General features: G+C 34.3%; 4 protein-coding genes across 4 annotated transcripts; 2 read left to right on the plus strand and 2 right to left on the minus strand.

The window, feature by feature from the left end:
- Positions 1-217: 217 nt before the first annotated feature.
- On the minus strand, positions 218-1,450 carry LOC139431243 (uncharacterized). Its single transcript, XM_071198883.1, has one exon. The coding sequence runs from the start codon at positions 1,448-1,450 to the stop codon at positions 218-220; it is 1,233 nt and encodes a 410-aa protein (XP_071054984.1).
- A 2,350-nt stretch (positions 1,451-3,800) lies between these two features.
- On the plus strand, positions 3,801-4,295 carry LOC139431244 (uncharacterized). Its single transcript, XM_071198884.1, has one exon. The coding sequence runs from the start codon at positions 3,801-3,803 to the stop codon at positions 4,293-4,295; it is 495 nt and encodes a 164-aa protein (XP_071054985.1).
- Positions 4,296-6,438: 2,143 nt separating this feature from the next.
- LOC139431245 (uncharacterized) lies at positions 6,439-8,856 on the plus strand. The gene has a single exon (XM_071198885.1). It carries the CDS (start codon positions 6,439-6,441, stop codon positions 8,854-8,856), a length of 2,418 nt encoding a protein of 805 aa, XP_071054986.1.
- A 6,279-nt stretch (positions 8,857-15,135) lies between these two features.
- On the minus strand, positions 15,136-18,294 carry LOC139431246 (uncharacterized). The gene is made up of 2 exons (XM_071198886.1): positions 17,650-18,294; positions 15,136-17,585 (listed from the first exon to the last, which is right to left on the minus strand). The coding sequence occupies exons 1-2, from the start codon at positions 18,203-18,205 to the stop codon at positions 15,136-15,138; spliced, it is 3,006 nt and encodes a 1,001-aa protein (XP_071054987.1). The 5' UTR covers positions 18,206-18,294.
- Between the last annotated feature and the right edge of the window lie 4,016 nt (positions 18,295-22,310).

A 22,310-nucleotide genomic window follows, 5' to 3' on the forward strand; every position in this document is an offset into this window, starting at 1 on the left:
TTGCGTTCCAAATATCTCACTGATCTTCGATCTCGAACGTTTAACTGTTGGAATGGTATACTAGCTTTTAAGTGTAAATGTATTATGTAGTCGGTGGTGATATCCACAAGAGTAAATTCTTTAACTTCGAATTTAGAATTGATGTAAAACCCCTGAACGTCTACAACCGCGATTTTGAACTTCATATTGTAAACTAACATATGACCTCATGTGTAATTTAATTTACAATTACAGATACCTCCCCACTCAAAGGTTTGTATGTATACATGGATTCTTGGAGTAGTATACAGTATGCTTTTGTATCAGGCGGAAAATCTTTACCGCTTTGAATTTCGATACGCACCTCACATGATGCGGATGGGGCGGCTTCTTCATCGTTATTCTTAGTGGTATCCACCACGAATAAAGGTCTTTTTTTAAAGCTTGCGAAATCCATAATCGGTTGTTTTCGAGATGTTTCCCAAATATATGGTTGAAATTCGGTATACATTTTATAGAGTTCAACATAATTTTCTTTCGCAAACTCCAAATTCATCGACTCGAATGGATAGCAGTATGAGTTTAGATATACTTTAAGATCTATAATGTTCAAGTGATCGAAAAGTGTACAATCTGAATTCGGCTGATCCTTTCGATTGGTTTGGAATGCAACTATAACGTATTGAGGTCTACCTCTGTTAGTTGTTGACGTGACCGACCAAATCTCTTTATTTCCCTTTCTCATTGAAGGTAGCTCATAAAAAGACCACTTCCGAAACGGTACGGGAATGTTTGCGTTTTTATTTAAACCATCTAACAGCTTCATCTTTATAGATGGGCTTGGGTACACATGTTTCGCCAACAATGTAACCGTTTTTACAGTAAACTCTGCGGTGCTAGAATCGGCTTTTGATGTAGATTTATAACAATTGGAGTCAGTACGACTTCTAACAAATCTAAATTTGAAGCGACCTCTCATAACGTGATTATAGTCCCTAAATAATCCGAAAATATGACTTAATGGGATTTGAAACGTGAAATCCTTGTTCGCACTAACTGTAGGCAAATTTCCTTCGGGTGGCCATTTTAAACCAGCTATTTCTAAAGATTTGCATTCCACTTCGTTTTGTTGAAGTAGGGTTCGAATCAATGATGTTAAACCGGGTTCACGTACCCGTTCGATTTCAGTACCGTTATGCTCAAATGCGATATACTCAAATAGATATGTTGGTAAGTTGTGCGTTAGCTGGATAGTATCAGTTGGATCGTTTAATTTTTCTTTGTAATCTCCCTCAATACGTATATAACTTTCGAAGAACGAAAATAAAACATCTTCTTGGTTTAGTTCAATGGTGAATATATCGTTATTTTGAAAAGAATTTGTGGAAGGATGGTAACTATGCACTTCTTCTCTAGCGATCGAATTATCCACGATGGGTTCGCGGTATATATTTAACTTTTGTGTAGACATGATAACCCAACTGCTCGAGAAAACGTCTGTTGTCCGCTCGCAATGAAGTCTTTCTTTTAACTGATCTAGATGTTCTCTTTCCACCTGAGTTATAATGTTTTCTTTTGATAGATGAACGCTGTTGAGGATCGGTGGCTTTTAATTGGAACAACAGCCCCATTATGAAGTTCGTTTTAATTCTAATCTAATAACAATTTCTTCTCCACGAAAGTTTACCAATTTACCACGCTGATCAAGTAATCTTAGTGTAATGTTCGATATCGGACGATCGGTGTCCACTGGCAAATAAATGGGGTTCCTTGGCTCTATATTTATACTGAAACCAGGATCCACAGTTGGAGCGAATTCATATAGCGTGTGAGTGAACACGTTAACACCGACATGAAGTTTGATGTTTTCAAGGACGCTTGTAAACGGTGTTGGAATGATGATAAATATAACCCTATGATTATTATGAAAGATTTTGAAGTAAAGGATGGAAGGTATCGTATAGGAATGGATAAATTTATTTACCCGGACTAAATTATTGCATTGTTATCTGGTATTTGTGAGAGTAAGCATGTCACATAACGATGAAATGACTAAGCGTTCCATACGTGAGAGGGATAAAGCTATAATTAACATAACAAATACTATTAAGAAAAAATATTTAGCGCTTAAACTCGGTCGAGAAAACGATGACCGTCTTATCGCTAAACTACATCAGCCTTTAGGCGATTCATTAAAAGATATGACTAATAAATTAAGTGAAGTGAAACCTTCTTCTTCTGTACATTACCATCACCACTATCAACCTACTGATGATGTCGGTGTTGACGTTAAAACGAAATTTGATGAAACCGATTTTAAAACTCCGGCATTTAGGAAAAAATTAACTTTTCCTGAAAGTGATGATGAATTTAAAACGCCGCCGGATGCAAAACAAAAATTGAAGGCGGAGGATTTACCTATAGAAAATCTACCGAATCAAATTCGGGATTTATATTATACGTTTGGTAAAAGAGGAGAAATTGATGAGAGATGGAAATAAATCGTACAAGTATACTAAAATTATTAAACCTTTATTTACATTTAATAAGTCGGGGGATGGATTAATACCCGGACGACATCTTGAAGTGAACTCGAAAATCGTTGAGTATAAATATTGGGATGATGTTAACGAATTGGTAGATCGATTGAAATTGTTGTACGCTTCACATGCGGCAGGAAACAATTCCCATATTAATGAAATCACATCCATTATAGAAGAACTGAAGGAGAGCGGCGTTATATAATAATAATAATAATAATAATAATAATAATAATAATTTATGCGTACCAATGAACGGTGGATCAAGCGTGAGTGGTGTGAGCATTGATAAGTTTGGTCGTACATTACGTTCTGCGCGGAATAAAGTATTGAATGATGAGAATTTAACTACATCTCAACACCATATTGGATTCCCTTTAACCGTAGATGGAGATTATGATATCCAGGGGCGTAAACTATCTAACGTTCAACAACCGACGGATGAAAATGATTGTGCGATAAAAATTTATGTAGACGAAATATGTGAAACATTGAAAGCTACAATCTTAAACGAAATTAAGGTCATAATAGCGGACGTTCAAAGAATTATTGGAGATCATAGTAAACGTATACATCAGGTGTCAACAAAAATTGATATTAAAAACTCTACACTCTTACGCGACATTAAAAAAATTAACGCGGAAATCCTATTAAATGGTCAGCAAATTACAACTCTAACAAAATCATTCAACACTAATTTAAATGCATTTGATATACTCACAACAAATCTACGAAATGGGATACAGGGTGTTGCAGATCGTCTACTTGATATGGAAAGCACTATAAATTCACGACTAGATATATTGGAGAAAAAAAAGTTGGACCTAATCCATGAGCGTAAGAATGCAGGTATCGAAAGCGAAACAAACTATAGTTGAAGAACTTCATCGTTCCGCTAGACGTTTATTTCCTAGACGCAGAACTATATTGAAGGGGATCGATGATTTATGGCAAGCTGATCTTATTAAAATAATTGAATTTGGTAAAATCAATGTTGGACATAAATACATCTTAGTGGTTATCGATTGTTTTTCAAAGTATCTCTGGATGCGGCCGTTAAAAAATAAATCCTCAACAGATGTAATACACGCGTTACGTTCAATTCTCTCTGAAGGTCGTGTACCTAAAAATCTACAAACTGATCAGGGAAAGGAATTTTACAATACACACTTCAAAAAGTTGATGATGGAATTTAAAATTAATCATTATTCAACGTATAGCGTAATGAAGGCTGCAATAGCTGAACGCGTAATTAGAACCATAAAACAAAAGTTGTATAAAATGTTTAGTCTTTACGGAAATCATAAATGGTTACACTTATTGGATGCTATTACAACTCAATATAATAATTCAAAGCATTCAACCACGAAAATGAAACCATCTCAAATAAATTCGAAATCTGTAGAAAATAAACTTCTCAATACGGTGTACAATCATATTAAAATTGCCGGTAAGGGAAACTTTAATGTTGGAGATGTAGTTCGCATTAGCAAGCATAAGCATGTCTTCGATAAGGGATATTTACCCAACTGGACCACTGAGTTATTTAAAATAGTTAAAACACAAATTACGAATCCAATTTCTTATTTATTAGAAGATATGAGTGGACAACCTATTAAAGGAGCTTTTTATGAATTCGAACTTCAAAGATCCAAACAACCTGATGTGTATCTTGTTGAAAAAGTGTTAAACAGAAGAAAGAATCAAGTGTTCGTTAAGTGGTTAGGATTCGATTCATCCCATAACAGTTGGATACCGAAAGACAATATCGTTTAGGTTTAAATGTTTTTTTCTAAGTAAAACGTATATTTACTTTACATTATTGTCAACTTAAATATTAATAAATCCTATTATTTATTTAAAAACTTTTAATTTATTACATCCTTATAATTAATTAGCGTTTTAAATTTCTATTTATCCGTATTTCATTTACACCAATAATTCTATTGCTCAGCATTATTGTAACCACAATGTAATTTAACACTTCCACTGACGTGGTGCATTGAACTTTACTGAACCTCGACGATTTAATAAAAACTGCTTAGTTTGCATTTTTATCTAATATAAATACCTATTATTTCTAGAAACTTTTTACTTCACAGTCATCTGTGGTACTCGCAACATCAGCAGTTTTAATAAGCGGTTGCTCTCGTTAAAGTTTATATTTGACACTCTCAATTTCAAATCTCTTTGAAGATGTTCGCGTGTGATAAGTGTCAAAAGTCATTCAGCGCCAAAAGGAACCTCGATCGGCACACGCGATATTCGCATACTAATAACGCTAGGAACGAGTGTTCTTTATGCGATAAATCTTTTTCGAGATTCGACAATTTTCAAAGACATAAAAGATTAGTGCATGGTTTAGAAGTTGGTCCTCAGCGTCAAGCGCCACCTCCAGCAATGGCAAATTATTTGAAAGCGAAACCCACCATCGATGTACCACCATCTACATCATCGGCGGTGAGGTCAATTTTGCAACCTTCTGAACGTCTTCCTCAACCGCTGTTGGGTGATAATGGTTTAGAAGTTGGTCCTCAACGCCAAGCGCCACCTCCAGCAATGGCAAATTGTTCGAAAGCAAAATCCACCATCGATGTACCACCATCTACATCATCGACGTCGGCGGTAAGGTCAATTTTGCAACCTTCTAAACACCTTCCTCAACCGCTATCAGGTGATAATAGATCAAAGCTATGCGATTTGTGTGGAATTTCTTTCATGAATCATATGGCTTTGGAGTCACATCTCAGGATGAATCATACGATAGAGGTTGAGAAAGGTGTTGAGAAGATTGCAACTTGTTACAAAGATCGAGTTGCGTCTTATAAAATATCCGGAGATCGTGATGATGATGATGATGATATCTCCACATATCTTGCGCGTACCCGAAATACTGTCGGAAATATTATCACATCTTACATCAACCTGAACGGCTCGGTGAAGGTGCAACTCGAGCTTTTATCCATTTTTATTAAAACAACAATTAATGAAAATGGAGATGAGACCGTTACCGCGTCCGAAAAGAATTTTAATGCCAAATTCGAAGTAATTACACAATTCGCCGATTTTATTGAAACTTATGATGAGATGGTGGCAAGTATTAACCATCAAGCTGAAGAGTTTCAGGAGAGGGGGTCCGGTTGGGCCTTCTTCTCTATTTCATACCTTCTTCTAAACATCAACAAATTCCAACCTATACCCGGCTCGTCGTACATCCCGCTTCCTGAATCAATCGCTACCAAGAAAGCGTGCATCAACATCAAAAACTACGATGACAACGCTTGTTTAGCTTGGAGTCTCTCATCTGCGACCGGTTGAAAGTAATAGAAACTTAACATCATCGTACCCGCACTTTTCAACCGTATTAAATTTAAAAGATATAAACTTTCCCGTGCATTTAAAAGACATTCCTAAAATTGAACAATTAAATAATTTAAGTATAAATATTTATGAACTAGTTAAATCATCCAAAGAATACGTGGTGGAAGGGCCAATTTATTTTACAAAAAATCGACGGGATACCCATATAAATTTACTTTATTTATATGAAAATGAACACGGACATTACGTTTTAATTGTAAATCTATCACGTTTGATTTCTAAACAAGTATACAACCACGGTCATTCTGTACACCTTTGCGATGGTTGTTTAACACGCTTTTCCACACAAAAGTTGTTAAACGATCATCAACTGCATGATTGTAATCATATTAAAACCATTTTACCATCGAAAAATGTGCGCTCAAGGCCAAACTTTCTAGGTTCGTATACGCCTGAAAATATTTTACAATTTAATAATTATAAAAATACTCAAAACGTTCCCTTTGTTATATATGCGGATTTTGAATCGATTTTAAAGCCGGTAGAGTTTTGCGAACCTAGTACTTCAACATCTTTTACCGAAGCGGTAGATATACACATGCCGTATAGCTTTGCTTATTATATCGTTTCAACATCCGATGTTAAATATTATAAATTCGAAACGTATACGGGCCTCGATTGTGGTAAAGTTTTTGTTTCAAAATTAATCGAGGACGTTAAATTTATTTACAACGAATATTTAAAATGTATTAAACCAATGCTACCTCTAACCGCTGAAGAGGAATTGAAATTTAATTCGGCTTCGTTATGCCATATTTGTAAGTCACCGTTTGATGGTTTTAATCAGAATAAGGTTCACGACCATTGTCATATTACCGGCAGATTTAGAGGTGCCGCACATTCAACGTGTAACCTTAATTTCAAACTCCCTAATTTCATTCCGATATTTCTTCACAATTTTAGCGGGTATGATTCACACTTATTCGTAAAGGAATTAGCTGATATCGATTCGGAGGGTGGTATCGATGTTTTACCCAACAACAAGGAAAAATACATTAGCTTTAGTAAAAACGTTTTAGTTGATCGCGTTAAAAAACAGCACAAAGATGATTTTGAAAATGTCTACATGAAAATGCGCTTTGTAGATTCATTTAGGTTCATGGCATCCTCTCTCGATTCGCTCGCCAGCAATCTTGTGGACGATGACTTTATCCACGTTAAAAAATTTTTCATACGTCACGAACAGTTTAAATTGTTAACAAGAAAGGGTATTTTTCCTTATCAGTATATTGATTCTATTGATAGATTGGGTGAAACATCATTACCCTCTAAAGATGCTTTTATGAATAAGCTGAGCTTCGATGGTATAAGTGAAGATGAATACAATCATGCGCAAACCGTTTGGCGTACATTCGGGTGTCAAAATTTACGTGAGTATTCAGATCTATATCTAAAGACCGATGTACTTTTACTTGCAGACATCTTTGAAAAGTTTCGAGAGGTTTGTTTTAGTACTTATGGGTTAGACCCTGCCCATTATTATACAGCGCCAGGTTTATCTTGGGATGCTATGCTTAAGTTCACGCAGATCAAACTCGAACTTTTAACAGATATAGATCAGGTACATTTCATTAAAAAGGGAATTCGCGGGGGCATCTCGTTTTGCGGTCATCGTCACGCTAAGGGAAATAATAAATATATGGCCGATGGTACTTTCAACACCGATTTACCTTCAAATTATTTAATGTATTGGTATGCAAATAACCTCTATGGATGGGCAATGTCTCAATATATGCCCGTTAATGAGTTTGTTTGGTTGGATGCGGCCCAAATTGGAAGTTTCGAATTTAGAAACGTATCCGATACCTCAGATTACGGGTATATATTGGACGTTGATATTGAATATCCGCGCGAATTACACGATTTGCATAACGACCTACCATTTCTAGCCGAAAATATATGCCCGCCAAACTCTAAAAGCGTAAGCGATAAAAGACTTATTCCAAATTTATTTAATAAGAAAAATTATGTAATTCATTATAGAAATTTAAACCATGCCGTCGCTCACGGTCTTATAGTTAGAAAAATTAATCGTATTTTATCTTTTAAACAATCAGCTTGGCTTAAACCTTACATCGACGTTAACACACATTTACGTCAAACTGCTAAGAATAGTTTTGAAAAGGACTTTTTTAAATTAATGAATAATGCGGTTTTCGGTAAAACTATGGAAAATGTAGATAAAAGGGTCGATGTGAGGTTAGTGACAAGTTGGGAAGATATAGGTAAGAGAACGGGTAGACCAAAATTAGGGGCACGTAGTCTAATTGCTAAATTAAATTTTAAGAATATAAAAATTTTTACGGAAACATTTTCGGCTATTCAAATGGAACATCTGCATGTGGTTTACGATAAACCCTTATATGTAGGGTTTGCAGTTTTGGAAATTTCTAAATTACTCATGTACCAATTTTATTATGATTTTTTGAAACCTAAATTTGGCTGTGAAATTCAATTGTGCTACATGGATACCGACAGCTTCACTGTGTCCATTACCACAGATGATGTGTATGCATTCGTTAAAGATAATTTAGAACGCTTCGATACGTCAAATTATCTTCCGGATAATGAGTTTAGCATCCCACTACAAAATAAAGCGGTATTGGGGTTGATGAAAGATGAAAATTCCGGTAGAATCATGTCAGAATTTATTGGTTTACGTTCTAAATTGTACGCTAATAGGGTCTGTTCCGGCCGTATCACTAAAAAGGCTAAAGGTGTAAAGAAGGCTGTGGTTAAACGCAAAATTACCTTTGAACATTATTTGGAATGTTTAACGTCAAAACGAGATATTTACATGAAACAATACTTGTTCAGAAGTCAAAAGCATAGCATATATACCATGCTACAAAATAAATTGGCTCTTTCATCACGTGATTCGAAACGTTATATTAATGATGATGGGGTGAGTACATTAGCGTGGGGTCACTATCGTATCAACACTCCATTATCATAAATAGTTTATATTTTTTGATTATATAATTGTAAAAAAAGGATTTCGATGGTTGAATTGCGAATCGCGTTTAAATGTAATTTTCTATTCCCTTTATGTTGTAAGTTCAATTCGGCCACTAAGGTATTTGTTCCTTACTGGATATCAATTAATAAACAATGGAAGAAGTTTCGTGATGATATAGAGAAAGAAAATAAATTTATTGGTGAAACCTTATATTCGATCGATAGATTTAACATAAAAGTTGGTATTAGTGTGGCGAGAGGTTTTATAACATGTGTGAAATTGATTTTTAAATCTTGGAATGATGTAGAATCGAAATCACATATACTCTCTTTTCTACGTGAAGATTGGGAACAATTGATTAATGTATTTAAAATCATTCGTTTTAAAATGAACTTTTCTGACCAAATTATACCGTTAGCGGATGGAATTCTTAGAGTTACTGCAGACGTTGAGAATTGTGTGTGCATCACATATGAAGATATGGACCCTGAAAATAATTTTTTTATTCCGATTATATTAACCTTGATGGAAGTTCAAGACATTTTATCTAAGGAATTTTTAATTTCATACAAATTAAAAGTATTAGACAATTTGCATTTTAATGATTACATTGATTTTATTATGAACACTAAATTTTCGAAGGATAAGTTAAAATTAATTCGAGAATTTTGCTTGCAAAATTTATCTGAAATAAATTATTACTTAATGGAATATATTGATATGATTTCATGAGTTTAAACTTACTACTATTAAGAATGTTGACGAATACTTGCGTTAAAAAATTATATTTATTTTAATTTAAACAAGTTTAAACATGTTGAAACAAGTGTTGGTGAGGTTCAATGAACTTTACATAACTTTGGTGATTTAATAATAAAAACTGCTTAATTTGCATTTTAGATAACAATAACACCTGCGTGCGAATTGCATCATCCTTCTAGAAACTTCTATTACACAAAAACTGCTTGATTTGCATTTTAGATAACAATAACACCTGACGTGCGAATTGCATCATCCTTCTAGAAACTTCTATTACACATTTCCCCACCCCCATTATTTTCATACATATAATTACATGTTCTAAATAATTTATTTAGTATGACAGCTATTTCCAAGCTAACAGGTTACGTTTTATTATTATTAATCTACGAAACAAATCATGTCTCGTCTAAGTCAATTGGGTCAGTGCAATTTCCCACCGAAAAAATCAATTTCTGCGCTTCAAACAGACACTCCATACCCGATTAAGTGTGCGAAACAGCTTAAAAAGTGTTCTTGGCCGTCCGTGGTACTTGAACTGGAGGCTGGATTCGTAATTTATTTACCAAGACGCATCGCAGAAGATATTACCGACGAAGAAATTATGGAACTTAGCAAAATGTCTATAATTTATAAGGGTGCAAAAGACATTGGTAAAACACACCCTGTATATTTATTGGATTTCGTCAAGAAGCTTGAAACGTAAAAACTTTCCGACCGATGACCCTGATGTTCATCTGTATTAATATAAATGTAATTGTATTATAAAAATTATATATTCTTAAAAATTAAATAATAACAAATGTATTTCTTAAACACATCATTTTGTTGTTTCTATTTCACCTTACAGCCATCAATTCAATCCGCTTAAATTCAATTAAATAAGTAAGTTTTATATATTTCTTAAACACGCATCTTTTTTGTTTGTATTTCCGTTCAACTGCTAGGCTTTTAATATTAAATTGAAAAGGTTTCGGTGGTTCAGTGGTTTATTGTCTTTAAAGTATTTATATTTCACCTTGCAGCTATCGGTTCAATTCGCGTAAAATTAAATTAAATAAGTCTGTATTATATAGTTCGTTAATTTACATCACCACTGAGCCGCCGAAACCTTTTCCTTCTTTTATTTAAATGTATTTTTTTTTCACTTACATCATTTTTGTTAATGAAAACGCATTAAAAAATTTTATAATTTGTATTATTTTTTTTTACTTTCTTAATATTAATTATATATATGTATAGCATTTCATTTAGGTCAATTATTCCATTGATCAGCATTGATTGTAACTTGACACTCCCGCCGGCGAGGTGCATTGCACTTTACTTGGTGATGCGCCGCGCCGATTGTCGTAAGTTGACACTTCCGCCCCGGCGAGGAAAGCATTGTATCGCGTAACTCATAATCAGTTTTACTTTAGAAACCGAACGTGTCAAACGTAAACCGCGCGCAATGTCTCGTAGTCGTCTCTGTGTTTTTCTTTTTTTCGGTCTCTGTGAGTTTAAACCAAAGAAAAAATTTATTCGAAGTTGAGTTGGATTTACCCGTCAAACGTAAACCGCCCGCAATGTCTCATAGTCGTCTCTGTGTTTTTTTTTTCAGTCTTTGTGAGTTTAAACCAAAGAAAAAATTTATTCGAAGTTGAGTTGGATTTACCCCTTTTACCATATTTATTGTTAATGGAAAACGTCTTACGAGCTGCGCATGGTCGTCACCTTCCGTTGTGGTGGAGTTAGAAGCGGGCTTGCTTCTCAACGTTTCTTTTTTACCTACCGATCAAGAAATTTTTTGGAGTTACAAGATCAATGTATCGTGTATAATAATAAAGGATGGTGGTAAACCGAAGCCCGCTCATATAATTGAATTTGTAAAAAAAGTACCATAACATTAAGGTTTTTATTATTTTTTTGTAACTATTTATTATGTAATGTTTATTATTATAAAAATGTTTATTAATACTTTTATTGGGTTGATTGGGGGGGGGGAATTAAATTGTGTTAAATTGTGTTATTATTTTCCGGAATATTCCCAAGTTCCTGCGCACGCGCATTCAAGAGTTGTGAGGCGCGCCTTTATGCGTTCAACGCGCCATCTTTCAGAAACGCCGATTCTAGACAGGAAGTTGTTGCTCCTCCGCTCCTTCGTGACGTCATCCGCCCGATGTAAAAGGATAGGGGGGGAGGGGTGTCAACCAAAGGCTTGGGGGAAAAAATAGGTTGGTAGCTAGATATGGTGACTTTTAAAAAAACAAGTAGCAGTCTACCTTGTCGGTAATGGTTTAGTTCAACTACCAACCACTAGGTGGCGCGTTACTTTTTTTAAAAGTCACCAGATCTGGTTACTTTTCCAATACCAACCTATTTTTTTTTCTCCTCCGCCTTAGGTTGGTACCCTTCCCTATCCTTTTACATTGGGCTGATGACGTCACGGAGGAGCGGAGGAGCAACTTCCTATCTAGAATCGGCGTTTCTATACTACTCACGTCTTCTCCTCTTGGTCCATTAGCTCATGCAGAAGAAGAAGTATATGAAGTTCCGCCGGGCGAAGAAGAAGAACTCCTCGATTCTAGCGAGAATACCGGAGCTCTTATTTCGGACGCACATAATCGAATAGAACGACTTAAAGATGAAATAGAAGAAAGATTGGAGTCTCCAGAGGTACAAGCCGCTTTGAGTCAGTTTCATCCTTTGCCTAGAACGTATATTGTTGGTTTAACAACTGATTTAAAAGATGATTATGATCGTTTATACGGTGTTCGCGAAACTCCCGAAGGTTTCTACATTGGAGTCAGTCCTGTTCACTTTGAGGATCAGGATATTCACGTTGGAAACTTCAAATATACGGGAACCGTTGGTTTATACGATTTACTATTTAAAAACGAACCGGGCAAATTTACAATTCAGGACATGCGCAACTACAAAGATATCTTACTACGTTCAAATGCTCCGTACATTAATTACATTCCAGAGGCAGGTATGACTACTGAGGACGACAGTGGGAAATTTCAGAATATTATCAAGCCTATCGTTGAAGGTAACAAACCCAAGGTGCATTGGGCTAAATACTGGCCGAATCCGAAGAAAAAAGTCGGTGGTGCATTACAAAAACAAGTCGTTCCTGGGGCTCTTATCGAATACGAGTATTGGGACGATCCCAACGAACTTGTCGACAGACTGCGTTTGTTGATGGCCTCGCAAACTGCAGGTCATTCTGCACATGTCAATGAAATATCATCAATAATATCGGAGCTAACAGAGGCCGAGATTATACGTTAAAATATTATCATAAATATACGACTCTCACATTTTTTGTTTTAAAACACCGACGTTTGTGAACTAGAGCAGATGAGTTTAAGCAAGTTCGGAAAACATTCGTCTAGTATGACGATCGATAAGTTTGGTAAACACGTACACGGACACAACATTGCTGCTCATTTTAATAAACGTGAAAACTTACAACGATATTTCAAACAACCAACAATACTTACGTTTAGCGGAGATGGAACTACGGATAAAACGGATAATTATTACATTATTCAAAATTTAGGTTACGTAAGTAAATATATAAACTTTTTATATATTGGTGAAATAGTGAAATACCGATTTGAAGGAGACGTTGAAATGATTATTAACGGGAGTATCTTCGATCCAAATAAAAAGTTAAATGTTCTCTTCTTTGGAGATAAAATAGTTTGCAAACCCACAACGAAGACCACTTTACTCAAGAAACCATTTATGGTAGAACTGCTCATTGAAATATCCAGAAAATGAGCGATATTAAAAGGTCCGTCGTAAACGAGTTGCACGCGTCCGCGAGGAAAAAGTATAAACGCAGACGTGTTATTATAAAAGGTTTAACGGACTTATTTCAAGCTGATTTAGTGGAGATGATACCTTATTCAAAAGCAAATGGTAATTTTAAATATATTCTAACAGTTATTAATGCTTTCTCAAATGGATGGGCTGTACCACTAAAAAACAAAACTGGCAAAGAAGTTACGCGAGCTATGGAAACAATTCTATCGGAAAAGCGGAAAAACATACCGAAGAATCTGCAAACGGATAACGGAAAAGAATTTTACAATGAGGATTTTAAAAAGCTCATGTCACGATATCACATCAATCACTACAGTTCATTTTCCAATTTAAAGAGTTCTATTGTTGAACGGTTTAATAGAACAATAAAAGAAAAAATGTGGAAAGAATTTAGTATGCAAGGTAACTATCGTTGGTTGGAATTGCTTCCCAAATTAATTCTGGATTATAACAACCAAGTTCACAGGACGATAGGAATGAAACCTAGCGAGGTAAATAACAGAAACGCATCGACACTGTTAAAAACTGTATATAATTACATAAAAATTGCCGATCCTTATACCAAAAAATTTAATGTCGGTGATCACGTCAGAGTGAGCAAGCATCGACACGCCTTCACCAAAAACTATACTCCCAATTGGTCTAACGAAGTGTTTACAATACATTCTGTTCGTAATACTTTCCCAACAACATATCTGCTCAAAGATGCATCCAATGAAAAAATTATGGGTGGTTTTTATCGAGAGGAATTACAAAAAGTTAAATAGCCTGACGTCTACTTGGTGGAAAAAGTGCTACGGCGAAAAGGAAATCAAGTGTTTGTGAAATGGTTAGGATTAGGTCCGTCTCATAATTCTTGGATCTCAAAAACTAACGTTCTTTAAAACGTATAAAGACCTATATTTAAAAGTTTACAAGACTTTATTAACAATCGAACATTACAAATACATTATTATTCTTTACAATTTTTTTAAATTAAATTCATTTATTCGCATTCAATCTTTTTATCAACCAATGACCCCACGCCAAAGTATTACATCCGTTCGGCAATATGTATCGTTTATCATCGCACGATGAAAGAGCAATTTTATTCTTTAATTCGGTATACATAGTATGAAATTCTGACTTAAAAATGTACATTTTTTTATGAACCGATCCGCCACATTCAACCACACGTTTATAATCGGTCACGCTTAAATGTTTATCTATAACATATTTCTTTACTCCTTTAGCCTTTTTTACATTATCATTCAACAAGGTGATGCAGTACGCCTTAGCTCCTGTTCCAACAAATGACGTTATGCACCTGTTTGGATATTCATCTTTCATTCTTCCCAACACAGATCGACCGCGAGGTATATTGTGTATATTCTCTAACGGATAATTGGACGTGTCAAAAAATTCAATATTTTCTTTTATATCCTCATATACATTGGGAGTAGTAATTTCTAGGATTAGGGAATCAGTATCGGTGTATAAAAGTGTTATGTTATTTCCATATTTAACTTTTAAGTAATCATAGAAGAAGCAGTACATTACGGTTTTCGAAAGCTCTAATATACTGAAACCTACATACAGCGGTTTGCAATAACGAACTTCCGCGACGTTCAATTGAACGGCTATCAAATTATCGCAAAATATTTTCGAAGATTTAAAATTTGGTTTAGCTATTAGGGCTTCCACGCCCGGTTTCTTATGACGACATTACCAGTGGGTAACTAGTTTTATATCCACTCGCTTTTCCACATTTTCCATTGTCTTACCGTATACGATGTTATTCATTGCTTTGTAATGATTTTTTTCAAATTCATTCTTAGCTTTCGCACGTTTATCGGAATTGAAATCGATGTAGCTCCGCATCCAGTTGGATTGTTTAAATTCTAATACTCTGTAAATCTTCGTTAGTTTCAATCCGAACTTGATACACTGCTTTAGATTCACGTAATGAATGATGTATTTTGTTTTATTTTCCAAATTTGCTATTAACTTTGCATTTTTTGAACCTGGGGGTACAATCCGTTCTGGACAAAATGGCAAATCGTTGTGTTCATCATGTATTGCTTCCGGATACTCTAAATCTACCTCGAACACGTAACCCTTTTCGGAATCGTCTTCCGTATTGTAAATATCTAACTTTTGAATCTCTTCATCCGATAGCCATCGAAATCCCCCCGTCGGTAATTTTCGTCTCATTGCGTGTCCATACAAATTCGTAGCGTCGAGATACAAAATATAAGATGGGTCTTTGGTTTCATCAAATTCCATCATTAATTTATTGTTAGCCTTCGCACTGCGTTTAGTGCACATACTTAATCCACCGCGAATACCATTTTTAAAGAAGTGTAACATGTCTATGTCCGTTAATAATTCTAATTTTACCCCTGTCATTCGTAATAATGCATCCCAACCGAAGCCCGGCGCTGTGAAGTAATGACATGGATCTAAAGAGTAATACTTCATCGAGATGGTTCGGAAATTCTCAAATACGTCCGCCAAAAGTAAAACGTCAGACGTTAAATAAATGTCGCTATATTCGCCTAAAGTGCGACAGTTAAATAAGTTCCACACCGTTTGTGCACGACAATAATTTTCTTCGGTTATACTATCGTCGCATAAAGTATTGTAAAAACTACTTCGATCTGGCAGAGCGGTAAGATTCAGCTTTTCGAATGAATCCACAAAGGAATACGGAAAAACTCCTTTCTGACGTATAAGTCGAAACTGTTCTTCGTTCCTAAAATATTTTCTGATTTGAACGCATTGGTTGTCTTCCAAAAATGAACCCAACTTCTCTAGCGATAAAGCCATAAACCTAAATGAATCCACAAATCTCAATTTCATATGAACCCGCCTTAGCTTTCCCTTGCTGTCAATGTTTTCTCCTACGATAATTTTTTTCGAAAATGATATATACTTTTCTTTATTCTGTGCTATAACGTCCACGTCTTCTTCTTTTAATGCCATATCTTTCACAAACATATGACAATCGTAGTTCGAAAGATTGTGAAAGAATATCGGTATGAACTTTGGTAATTGATAATTGATGTTACATACAGCATGTGCGGGTCCTCTATACAACCCAGTTAGGTGATCATGATCGCACACTTTATTACCTTCTTTTATTTTGTGCGAACAAATGTGACAGATATCCTGCATCTCGTGTATTAATCTATCAATAGGTGGTAATGGGAGCATTTCTTTTGGTTGGCTTAAATAATTTTTGTATATATTCAGAACGTCATGTTCCAACTTGCTCATGAAAATTTGAACAGCATTACATCCGCGATATATTTCAAACTTCGACAATGATTCGTCATATGAACATTTTATATAATATGCAAATGCATAAGGTTCGTGTTTGAAACATTTGACGGAGTATGAATTATCATCGTTAAGTTCTGTTGCTTCCGCATCGGCGATCGGCTTCTGTAATGCTTCAAAATCTGCATACACCACGAACGGTATTTTTAATTGTCGTTCAAAATTTTCGAACTGTAGTATATTTTCCTTTTCTTCATTTCCATATTTATTTATTTTCAAATTTGTTGTTGGTAAAATTGCCCTTACCTTGCTGCAATCGTCACTTTGATGACGGATAAGTTTATTTTCTGACGTAAAGAATACCAAGCATCCGTCGCAAATATACTTTTCATGACCATTCTGCGATGCTTGCGATGATAGTAATCGAGACAGATTTTTTATCCAACAATAGTGACTATTCCCGGAATCATTTGTAACCAATAATAAATTTATATGTCTTTCTTCTTTTTGTCGACATATATACATTGTAATTATGTCATAATTCATAACACCGTCTTTAAAATACTCATTTATTCCATATACATTAATAGATAGTTTGTTCTGCTTTTCAAATACAGGTATATCTCGTAATTTAACTGGAAAAACAATATTTGAATAGTCTAAGCCGCAGTCTAGGTAATTCGGATACGAAGATGTCCTCTGTGGTAAACCGTTCGGTTCATGTAGTGCGGATGTTACAGCCCATGCAAAACATGCATCATCCGCGTTTTGTATATTTATCACAGCACGCTTTGCTTTTATTTGCGATGGTAGATCGATGTAATTAGATGCTCTGATAGGATTATATTTGTTTAAATTTAACTCCATATAGAGAATTTGCATTAAAGTCCATCCTAAATAAAATATTGAAACATTTATTTTTTAATATATAGGTATATTATGTCACATTAAGCTTACCTGAATCTCGTTCCTGGAATTCTGACATTTTTGATGAAATTTCATCAATAAATTCCTTATATATTTTATACAGATCCGACGCTAATGATACTACCTTATTTTTCGTATTGAATGATTTTATTTCACAGTCTTCCTTTGATTGTAAAAAATACAAACCAAAACATTCCATATTTAATTTTACATTTCGGTGAATATCGATTGCGCTTTGTATTAGATTTAGTATTTTTTCTCGAATTCTATGAGAAAATTCATCCAAATCCACAAAAAAACCTTCTTCACTTATTCGATAACTGACGATTTTGTCACCGAATGCTCCAGCTATTCTCTCCACTCCGTCATCGATTATAACAAAAGCGTTACGCTTGTGTGCGTTGCTTCGTAAATGTGCAGAGTAACATTGTCTATTTACATAATCATCGCAAGCCTCACATTTTACTGCTTTTGGAATTTGCGGTGCGTCAAGCTTGATTCTCTTGCCAATACAAGATAATCGTTGATGTCTTTTTAAATTGTCAACTCGAGTAAAACTTTTTCCACAATCCTCACACACGACCATTTTACAATTTAATGTTGTACACTTCTACTTGTTATGAAAGAACTACGTCAATACCACATTTCGCAGGCGTTTATAAACCCTCACCGCTCCTGAAACTTATTGGGGAGGAGGAGGATGCATCGAGTGCGTTTGTATACATGTATATTTATAACTCCGTATACCTCTGCATAATAAATTAAAAAAATATCTCGCAGGTAGATCATGACTCACTTACTAGTATTAAGTTAATTGACCTCCTCCTCGAACGTATCCCCCCAAAAAAATTTGCCGATTCAAGAACCTCCTCGCATATTTTAAAGCTCCGTATACCTTTACACAATAAATTTTAAAAAATATCCCGCAGGTAGATCATGACTCACTTATTTGTATACCTACATGTCCCAAAACCGTATACCTTTGTGTACAATAAGTTAAGAGATATATCGAAAACATTAACAGTTCATTGAGAAGCGTCGAAGGATAAACATAGTAATTGTTTTCATCTAGGTAAACAGGTTACATATAAAGATAAATTTTTAATAACATAACCTAAATAAAGATACATTTTTAATAAAGATAAATTTTTAATAATTTCGTCAAAATAACATGACCTTCTCAAGTTAATTGACCTCCTCCGACCCTCAAAAGAATCGCCGATTCAAGAACCTCCTCTCCTCATCGAACCTCCTCTGACCCCCAAAAAATTTGCCGATTCAAGAACCTCCTCCTAGAACGCAGGTTCGAGGAGGAGGTTCTTGAATCGGCGAATCTATACTACTTACAGGGTGTATCTGAATGACTGCAACAAACTTCAAGGGGTGATTCTTTAGTGAATTTTAAGGGTACTTTGATATATGAACCATGGGTGACTTCGGCTCCCCTAAGGAGCTACACCCCTCCAAAAATGGCGGAAAATTTTGGTTTATTTTTTTTTTCTCAAAAACCATAAACGCTAGGAAAATGAAATTTGGGGAATATGTTTAACTCATAATAGAGCACGTTTTGACCCTATTTGTACTTTCAACCTACCCTTCTAAACTACTAAACGTAACTCCCCTCGTTCAATTTATGCATAGATTTTTTTAATGAAAATGATAAATACATTGGAAAAATTTCAGTTAGATAGATAAAACTATTCTAAAACTTTTTTGTCTCTCTGATGTTCTTCTAAAACTTAATAATTTCTGAGAAAAAAAATAATTAAGCAAACACTAACTGTTAAGCTGTAGGGTTGTTAATCGAAAGTTGGAATGAATTTTTAATGACAAAATCTTAGTAGGCTTTGCAATCTTTGTATGGCAATATTTTTGACGTTTGTCAAAAAAAATGTCAGTGGTTTTCTTACTATTATTATTGTTTTATTTAAAATTTTGAAACGTCGAGTGGACGAGCGTAAATGCGATAGAACTTTATTTAAAAATTAATTTGAAAAACAATAATAATAGTACGAAAACACTGACGTTTAAACGTCAAAAATATTTCTGACAAAGATTGCAAAGCCTACCAAGATTTTTTCATTAAAAATTCATTCCAACTTTTGATCAACAACCCCGTTGTTTAACGGGCAGTGTTTGCTTTATTATTTTTTTTTCTCACAAATTAGTCGTTTTTGGAAAAATTTTAGAGAGATAAAAAAGTTTTAGAATTGTTTTATCTACCTAACTAAAATTTTTCCAATGTGTTTATCATCTGCATAAAGAAAATGTTTGCAAAAATGTAAAGGGGGTGGTTACGTTTAGTAGTTTAGAAGGGTAGGTTGAAAGTACAAATAGGGTCAAAACGTGCCCTATTATGAGTTAAACATATTCCCCAAATTTCATTTTCCTAGCGTTTATGGTTTTTGAGAAAAAGAAATTAAACCAAAATTTTCCGCCATTTTTGGGAGAGTGTAGCTCCTTAGGGGGGCCGAAGTCGCCCATGGTTCATATATCAAAGTACCCTTAAAATTCACTAAAGAATCACCTGTATAATCATCATCATCATCCTATATATAATTCCTCAGTGTAAATGTGAATATTATAAGCCATTTTGTCATTTTCTAGAGACAAATTCACTTTTAGGACCACGAGATAAAACTAAGCATGGACTACATATGAATGGCCGTGGTAAAAGTATATTGTATATATACCTAGGTAAAGTTATCTTAAATATATTCAGCGCTTCTCGAAATCTCCATCCTAATTTAATTAGTATCGATTGTTTTGATCAGAATTTTTGCTATCTACATCCAATTGTAACACTAAACTAGCTTATGGCGTATATGATAATGAAATTAGTGTTAAGTTTGTTGATTCAGGCGATGATGGCGTGTCAAAGATAATTAAAATTTTACACCATAATATACAGGGTCTTAATGGCAAAAGCTTGCAGCTTGAAATTTTTGCCAAAGATAATAATTTTGATATTCTGTGTTTAAATGAACATTGGTTGTCAGAAGATGAAATAAATTCTTTGAAAATAGATGGGTTTGCTAATACATCAAATTTTTGTCGCCATGTTCATAAGAATGGGGGTGTGGCCATTTACAGTGATTATACAACTATATCCCCTAATCAACTTTCGTTTGATTTAATGTATTTTTCCAAGGAAGTTGACTTTGAAGCTGCAGGCTTCATATCGCTCTCCTACCGGAGATTTTCATCTTTGTTTGTCTAAATTATCTGAATTTTTAGAGAGGTTATCATTTGATAAAGTTGTTGTGGTAAGTGAGGGCTTTAATGTTCATTTTGAATCAAACTCTAAAGAGTCTTGGCTATTGCGGGATCTATTTTCATCATTTGGACTGAGCATTGCTACTAAAGAAGCTACTAGATTAAACGCTTGCCTTGATAATGTATTCGCTAACCTTGATATCAATCTTTGGAATGTAAAGGTGTTGAACCCATGTTTGTCAGATCACTCGGCGATCTCTTTTGAGTGTAACATTGCTAATTGCTACCCTAAATCTAAAAGTAGTTATCGACCAATTACTCGCTACGGCCTTCTAAAGTTTTATAATTTTGTTGAGAAAATTGATTTTTCCTTTATTAATCAATCGAATATTGACGTAAATACTAAATTCAAAGTATTTGTTGAATTATTATCTGATGCTCTAAATTCTTGCTTTCAATTAAAAACTAAAATTGACTTTCAATTAAAAATTGATTGATAGTAAAGACATCGACACTAATCATGTATCCTAGTTTAATAACGAAGTTAAACTAGCTAGAGATCTACTTAATTTGGTTTCTGATCTTAACAAATCCTTTCCGGAGTTATTCCTTGGGACTATGTGAAGAATTGTAGAAGGCACCATCGTAAAATTATACTTAAAAATAAAAAAGTAGCAAATAACACATACATTTCCAATTCTAAAAATTCCCAGAGGGCTGTGTGGAATGTTATCAAAAACAACAATCCTAGGTGAGTTATTAATGGCGTGAATGAATGTGATGCGAATGACTTTAACAGTTGCTTCTGCAATATTGTGGAAGAACTACTTTCTAATATTTCACTATATCAAAGTGAATATTCGGATAATGTTAATTTTTTTAATGTCATTTTTACTCTTAAGAATACTTCCAGTAAAGATATTCATGGTTTAAATCCGAATATCATAAAAGTTATTCAAAACTTAATTATTATTAAATGTAAACACAACGATCTTGCACTTCAAATGTATTTCTTAATTTATTTTTCTCTACCGGTTTCGCTACATTACTCGTAGCATCATCAGGAGAATACCTGTATAGATACAAAGCAATTTTACAAATTAAACTTAAAACGATAGTCACATTACATTATTTAAATTGGATTAAACACATTAAACAATTTAAAACTCACGTTAAATGTTCACAAAAGATTCCTGAAATAGATGTTGTTAAGCATTTATTTAATTTGTTTTTATTTTTACGAATGACACTAAAAAAACATTGGAGAATCGACGTTAGAGATTAGAACACGTTATGGCGTCGTACACTTTGCCGCTAAAATTATATTTTGTGAGGTTTGGGACCGCGTGGTTAATAAGAGGATATTTCATTTTTGTCAAATGGTATTATCGTGGAGGGTGGGGATGACATTCAAATTTGAAATAACAAAAATACAAAATTTTAAAAACAACCTTAAAATATAGAATCTATTAGAT

Source organism: Onthophagus taurus, chromosome 8 (genome assembly GCF_036711975.1).
Source record: "Onthophagus taurus isolate NC chromosome 8, IU_Otau_3.0, whole genome shotgun sequence".
In the NCBI taxonomy this organism is placed as follows: Eukaryota; Metazoa; Arthropoda; class Insecta; order Coleoptera; family Scarabaeidae; genus Onthophagus; species Onthophagus taurus.